Source organism: Apium graveolens, chromosome 9 (genome assembly GCF_009905375.1).
Source record: "Apium graveolens cultivar Ventura chromosome 9, ASM990537v1, whole genome shotgun sequence".
Lineage (NCBI taxonomy): Eukaryota > Viridiplantae > Streptophyta > Magnoliopsida > Apiales > Apiaceae > Apium > Apium graveolens.
In genome coordinates, this window is record NC_133655.1 from 265016249 (window position 1) to 265024028 (window position 7780).

Below are 7780 nucleotides of genomic sequence, written 5' to 3' on the forward strand. Positions count from 1 at the left end.
ATTTCTTTGAAGAACACTGTGAAGTTATAAGTATTTCAACAGGTAAAGTGGTTCTGAAAGGATACATGCATGGTAACATTTATGAAGCCAGACTTTCAACAAGTACTGATGGTTCTGCAATCTGTCTGTTGAGTAGAACATCAATTGAAGAAAGCTGGAATTGGCACAAGAAACTCTCTCATTTAAATTTCAACAATATAAATGAGCTTGTAAAGAAATATCTTGTGAGAGGACTGCCAAAAACAGTATTTGCTCCTGATGGCCTTTGTGATTCATGTCAGAAGGCAAAACAAAGAAAATCTTCCTTCAAGAGCAAAACCGAGTCATCAATTCTTGAGCCTTATCACCTATTGCATGTTGATCTATTTGGTCCAGTCAATGTCATGTCTATTGCAAAGAAGAAATATGCTATGGTTATAGTGGATGAGTTCACAAGGTACACATGGGTGTACTTCTTGCACAAGAAGACTGAAACTGCATCTACTCTAACTGATCATGTCAGACAGCTGGATAAGATGATCAAAGATTCTGTTAAAATAATAAGAAGTGATAATGGCACTGAGTTCAAGAATTCAATCATGGAAAAGTTCTGCAAAGATCATGAAATCAAACAGGAGTTTTCTGTACCTGGAACTCCACAGCAAAATGGAGTTGTAGAAAGAAAGAACATAACTCTCATTGAAGCTGCACGAACAATGCATAATGAAGCAAAGCTACCAACCTATTTTTGGGCTGAAGCTGTGCGGACTGCTTGTTCTACACAAAATGCTACAATTATAAACAAGCATGGAAAAACACCATATGAAATGGTGAAGAAGAAGAAGCCAAATCTGAAATACTTTCATGTATTTGGTTGCAAGTATTTTGTTCTTAAGACTCATCCTGAGCAGTTGTCAAAATTTGATCTAAAAGCTAATGAAGGAATTTTTGTTGGATATCTACTTTCCATAAAAGCATTCAGAGTCTACAATTTAAGAACAAGGGTGTCAAGGAATCTATCAATGCCTCTTTTGATGATAAGAAGATTAATGGACTTGAAGATTTCGATGATCATGATCAGCTGAGATTTGAGAATGAAGCACTACACCATATATGGCTTTTACCCACATTTTTTTTGGTGTTACAAACTAAAATGTTACCTTAAGTTGCTAAAATTTGGTATAAGATAATTCATTTTTTTGCGTTGCAGCAGATGTTATTCGATGTTACCATAGACGTGATTAAATTTCTATTGTAACACGAAATATAGTGTTGCAATTGATAATTAAAAATGTGTTACAAAAACTGAAAATTATGCGGTATTCACTGTTAATCTATTTGGCGGGTCAAATTTTAATCAAAATTTTGGGCCGCCCAAATCTCAAATCCAACCCGCTCTATTATTTGTATAAAAAATACTTAATCTAAAAATACTAAAAATCAGTCTTATCTCTCTCCCTCTTATCTTCACCCCTCTGAACTCTCTCTCTCTCTCTCTCTCTCTCTCTCTCTCGCTCTCTCTCTCCCTCCCACTTGCTATATTCATGACCACTCTATCTTACTCTCTTCACCACACTCTCTCACAAACTATGTTCAACAAATTGGATATTGCAGTAGATTACAAAATATTTGTGGCTTCAATCGAATAGTTTAAAATGGGGATTTAGGGTTTTATAGCAGTTATAACAATATGCCCAAGCAGTTGTAGCAGCCTCTTTCTTCTCAGCTAGATTTCTTCTCAATTGGGTTCTTTCTTAATCTGGTAACAAGGTTTGAATTGGATATTTCAATATTTAGTCAGGTATAATTCTTATTTTCAAGCTCATATTTGTGTGAATATTTTTTGTGCGCTCGTATTTGTATTAGCAGGTGGAATTTAATGGTAAAATATACATTTCTAGATTTGTTAGATTACTTTGTAAACTACAGTTTATCGCGAGTTTGAAATCTTGATCTCTAATCCCTTATTTTGCACCAACTATATTTGCATATAATCAAACTAGCAGTGAAAAGACATACACAATGAGAGAGGCCATATGCCAGAGTTTGACAAAGCTGTGACTTGTACCATGAAAAATTTTGAGGTAAAACCCTCATTTATTTAAAAGCCGTGACTTGTAAAATAACTTTTGAAGGATATTTAAGCTGGATATTTAAGTTGAAGAAGTGATCAATGACCAAAATCAAGCATCACATATTGATCTAATGATATTAATTTCTGTGTTAAGGAAGGACAGGTTTGTGAGACTATGGACTATAAAGTATTCAAGATCACATCTCCTCCTTGACTATAAAGTATTCAAGATAACATCTCCTCCTTGGCTACAGACCCAGGATCTACTAAATCTTCTAGAGCAGGGGCATCAAGACATCCAAGGCTGATGGAAGTGATGACTTTCCGATATCCTGCCCTTACATACAAGCTTGTGGGACTTTCCAAGGGCATGAAAATATTGTTGAAGATGTGCAGTTTTGCCCCTCAAGGTAGCCGTGGAATGCACCTTCTAAGATGCATCAGTTCTATTTTTTCCACTGAATATACCACTTATTTTATACATTATAAAGGATTGTATATGTTAGTAGTATGATTTGTTCTCTTATGGTGATCAAAAGTAAAAATAGTAGTATATTAGTGTAGCAAGGGCCATTGTGAAGGTAATATAACATGTTGGTTTATCTATCCTCTCTGTAGCAGTAAACCTGCCCTTAAGCTATCTTCCTTGTGCTTTCTTACTCACATTCAATCCTTTCATTGTGAAGTGCGCATGAGTTTTGTAGGGTAGCAGATGATTCATGCCTTTATATTGTGGGATGCCAGAAGTGGTTTTACTCCAACCGTCAAGGTTAAGTTCATCTTACTGTTTTATTCTGTTGACTGTTGAGGACCATAAATTTTGTGTAAACCAAACTATTCTGGCTGTCTAATTTATGCCTTCGCTTTGTATGTCCTAGTATCTCAATTTCATTGTTGAAAGTTGTCTATGTATTAATTCGGGAACCATCTTTTGTGCTTTTATTTTTGTCATTGCCTTCTATCCATGTAATAATGTTAATGTTCAAACTTTTAACTGCACTTTAATCTTTATCTCACAAATGCCTCATGTTATATGAAATGTAAAATGATTTCATATGTTCCAGTTATCAACCATATCTCCTATGACATGCACTGTCCGTTAATATATTTGTAAGGTTCATTGTGGATATATTTAATATTATTTGATTGCGAACAATATCAACTAAGTCTGATTTGTATATATGATTGTCTTCTTCTTTCGGTTCATATAGTATGAGATGATATCCCTGAAAGTGCATGGTTGGTAAGCAAAATTGGAAGATTAACAGCTGGACTGCACTATGAGCCACAGAGTAAGTTCTTCGCACTTTTATTAATCTGGTAATAAATATTTGATATGAATGAACTAAATGCTAATTAATATTGCCTTTGAATGAAAATCAGTTCTTAAATTGATCTAGACTGCTTCTTGTCATCATCTTGTATTCTTGTGGCTTATATTGGAGTTCCTAGAGTTCTTATAATACCTGGTTTTCCATTAAATTTTACTTAATTTATATCCTTACTATTAAAGTTTCTTCTTTTGCATGTTGGTGTTCTTCTGTTAAATCTTGTTTCAATTATTAGTATAATTACTTTTTTGATGTGTGATAGGAATTAGTTTCACCCCTAAATTGAAAAAGTTGTACATGCAGATGTTATAGGCTTGTAGCATTTGCTGTTGATTTGGATGATTAAACTATTGGTGTGAATATGTTGCTTTTGTTAATAACACCCTGTCCGTGTGATTAGCTAAATAACACTCCGTTCATCCTCCTGATTTCTGCACTTAAGCTTATCATGATAACAATGAATTCAAATAGTAGTTCAATTTAAATAGTATAACATGTTCACATAATTAGCATACTGCAACATTGCATAACACAGGGCATCTGAACTATTTTATCAAGTTAGAAGGTCTATATTATTTTACAACAATTTTGTATGCTTATAATATTTGTTATTCTGTTTAAATGAAGGAGTTCCCAGAAAATATATTTAGTGAAATATTCAGATTAAGAGCTGATTATGTATAAATATTTGTTGCGTGTTGGGTACTATAAATGATTATATGAAGGGTTAATCAAGATTAAGAGATTATTAATTAAAACATGTTAAGGCACATGTATGCAGAAATGTAAATTTTTTAATTTTATTTACCGTTTCTTTTTGTGAAAAAATGCAGAAGTTTCCATGAACTTGCATATATTCAAGCAGTGCCAAGATACCTAGTCCTACATATGGTGTAGTGTTAGAGACAAAAATCTTGGTTAAATATTATCATTTCTTTCTCCTTAAGAAACTTAATGTTTCAGGGTGTTGCATTGAGAGGTCTTTTCGTTATTGACAAGGAAGGAGTCATTCAACACTCCACCATTAATAATCTTGCTATTGGGAGAAGTGTTGATAAGACTATGATAACTATTCAGGTAAATTATAAGATCGCCGGACAAAAATTAAAGATTCCAAGTTCTGTAGATTTTACCAAGGAACAATTTCTTCACAATTTAATAGCATCTTAATCTAGTATCAATACTCTTTGGCCTGCAGGCTTTGCAGTTTGTGCAGGAGAACCCATTTCATAAATTAAAGTTGCTATTGAATCTGCTGGATGACAACTACCTATTGCTAATCTCTAATGAATCAAGGAAAATTTACCAAGAGATATGCTGGTGATAAAGCTGCAACAGCTGTTGCAGATAGTCTCAACAAAAAATATGGGTAATTAACTCTACTTTCAGAGGTGAAAGAGTTTCTAATCTGTACGTGAAAGTGGTATTGATTAGAACTAGTATATTGGTGGCTTTTGGATGGAATTAATTAGAACTATGGTTATTTTGGTTACTTGAACTTTGTATTTGTTGGGATGAACTTGTACATTTATCAACGGTTCCAAAGATCTAATATGTATTCAGGTCTTACTGTTTTAATGTTGCAAGTTGATTCAGATTTTATTACATTTCGAAAATTAACAAGTGCAACCAATTGGTATTTTAATATTGACAAAAACAGGAAAAATTGTAACAATAAATGAAAGAGTGTTATAGTAAATACAAGTGTGATTTTAAAATCAGTGTTACAATAAGCTACAAACATGTTACCAAAAGAATTTAATTGTTGTAGAATATTATGTTGCAATAGCAAAAAAGGTGTTGCAAAAGAGTTTATTGTAACACGTTTTGTAGTGTTACTAAAGATTTACGTATGTTGCAGATCTGTGGTTACACCTTTATTCTGTAACCATAGATACTGAAAGTGTAACCATAGGTGTTCTATTGTTACATTTACAGCTATGTTACCAAAGGGTCAAAAAATGTTACCATAGACCCCTATTGTAGCACGAGCAAATCCAACACCATTAAATTTTCAAAAAGTGTAACCATAGCCCAATTTTTTGCTTTAGGTAACACTTTTTGGCCATTTTTACACTTTTTTTGGGTGTTGCTAGAGGCCAAATATGGTGTAGTGAAGATTTAAATTCTGATCCTGAAAATTCTCATCCTGTAAGTTCTGATGGATTAAGTTCTGATGTCATTGAAACTGTGGTAACAACTCCAAAGGAAAATGCACCTGGGAAGGTGGAGCAAGCTGAAGATCCTACCACATCTCAAGACTCTCGAGAAGCATCAGAACCCGTCACTGGCTCTTCAAGTTCTGATTCATCTAGTTCTGATGAGCCAAATTCTGATAATTCTGGAAGCTCTGATTCTTCAGCTCTTGAAAAATCAAATTCAAATTCTGAAGTCTCAGAGAGCATAACTACAGGGGGAGCATCAGAAAATGCTGATGGAGACAGCATGGATCATGGGGGAGGATCCAGTTCTAGAGATTAACTTCCATCTGCAAGGAAGTGGACTAAAGCACATACACCTGATTTAATCATTGGAGATCCTGAAGCAGGTGTTAGAACTAGAACTGCAACTTCAAATGAATGTCTCTATCATTCTTTTCTATCTCAGACTGAACCAAAGAAAGTGGAAGAAGCTCTTCAAGATGCTGATTGGGTGCAAGCAATGCAGGAAGAGTTAAATGAATTTGAAAGAAATAAAGTCTGGACCCTAGTACCAAGATCAAAGAATAGATCAGTTGTAGGTACAAAATGGGTGTTCCGAAACAAAACTGACAGTGATGGCATAATTACAAGAAATAAAGCAAGACTGATTGCTAAGGGCTACTCTCAACATGAGGGTATTGATTATGATGAAACATTTGCACCAGTTGCTAGATTAGAAGCCATAAGGATCTTTTTGGCTTATGCTGCTCACACGAAGTTTAAAGTCTTTCAAATGGATGTGAAAAGTGCTTTTCTCAATGGAAAATTGGAAGAAGAGGTATATGTTGAACAACCTCCAGGCTTTGTAGATCTCAAATTTTCCAATCATGTCTACAGGCTTGATAAAGCACTTTATGGCCTTAAGCAAGCTCCAAGGGCATGGTATGAGACTTTAGCTCAATTCCTTCTGGAAAGTGGATTTCACAGAGGCACAATTGACAAGACTTTATTCTACCTCAACCATGGAAATGACTTACTTTTGGTACAGATATATGTTGATGATATCATATTTGGTTCTACTAATTCCAAACCATGTGAGAAGTTTGCAAAGCTAATGCAGTCAAGATATCAAATGAGTATGATGGGAGAACTCAGTTATTTTCTGGGCCTTCAAGTCAAGCACACTGAAGAAGGCACTTTTATCTGTCAATCCAAGTACACCAGAAATCTACTGAAGAAGTTTGGAATGCAAGATTGTTCAACTGCATCCACTCCCATGGCCACATCAACCAAGTTAGATAAGGATATTGGTAAATCAGTAGATATTACTAACTACAGAGGTATGATTGGCTATTTACTTTATCTAACTGCTAGTAGACCTGATATCATGTGTCTTTGTGCAAGATTTCAGGCTGATCCAAGAGAACCTCACTTGAAAAAAAAAATCAAGTACCTTAAGGGTACAACTAATCTAGGATTGTGGTATCCTAGGAAATCAGATTTTAAGCTAATTGGTTACTTAGATGCAGATTTTGCAGGATGCAAAATTGACAGGAAAAGCACTAGTGGAAGCTGCCAATTTCTTGGAGGCAGATTGGTTTCTTGGTTTAGCAAGAAACAAAAGTCAATTTCCACATCAACTGCAGAAGCAGAATATATTGCTGCAGGAAGTTGTTGTGCACAGATTCTTTGGATGAAGAATCAGTTACTGGATAATGGGTTAGAATTTTCTAATATCCCTATTTACTGTGATAATCAAAGTGCTATTGCTATGAAAGGTAATCCAGTTCAACACTCAATGATAAAGCACATCAGCATAAGGTACCATTTCATAAGGGAACATGTAGATGAAGGTACAGTGGAATTGTATTTTGTTCCAACAGATCAACAGCTAGCAGATATCTTCATAAAACCACTATGTGAAGCTACTTTTATAAGACTGGTAAATGAATTTGGAATGGTTTTAGGTTCTTTCTCTAAATCTGCTTAGTTTTTGTTCTCATGCATCAGAATTTATGATCAGTGTTTATAGATTGTATTATTTCTATGTAATCTGTGCTTAATTTGAAATTCATTAAATGATGATTGTTATCTGATGTGGATTTATATACTCTGATAAGTGTTTTGAATGTTCTGTGACTATTCAATCCAATGAGGATAACTGTTCTAGATGTTGTCCTAGTAGTCTTTAACATACTAGAAATCCCATGTTTGAATTAGTTGTTTATGTGGAAACTCATTAATACAAGCAGATT

The 7780-nt window shown here is 34.4% G+C and overlaps 1 protein-coding gene across 5 annotated transcripts; it reads left to right on the top strand.

The window, feature by feature from the left end:
* Positions 1-1447: 1447 nt before the first annotated feature.
* On the top strand, positions 1448-4916 carry LOC141685603 (2-Cys peroxiredoxin BAS1, chloroplastic-like). 5 transcript variants are annotated; one of them, XM_074490696.1, is made up of 7 exons: positions 1448-1780; positions 1986-2063; positions 2208-2463; positions 2740-2822; positions 3265-3345; positions 4348-4461; positions 4583-4916. In XM_074490696.1, the coding sequence occupies exons 5-7, from the start codon at positions 3334-3336 to the stop codon at positions 4706-4708; spliced, it is 252 nt and encodes an 83-aa protein (XP_074346797.1). In that variant the 5' UTR covers positions 1448-1780; positions 1986-2063; positions 2208-2463; positions 2740-2822; positions 3265-3333; the 3' UTR covers positions 4709-4916. The 5 variants fall into 5 exon arrangements, with proteins under 5 accessions (XP_074346797.1, XP_074346800.1, XP_074346799.1 ...); XM_074490699.1 differs by lacking the exon at positions 1986-2063 and having other exon boundaries at positions 2308-2463; XM_074490698.1 differs by lacking the exon at positions 1448-1780 and having other exon boundaries at positions 1805-2063; positions 2217-2463.
* The last annotated feature ends 2864 nt before the right edge of the window (positions 4917-7780 follow it).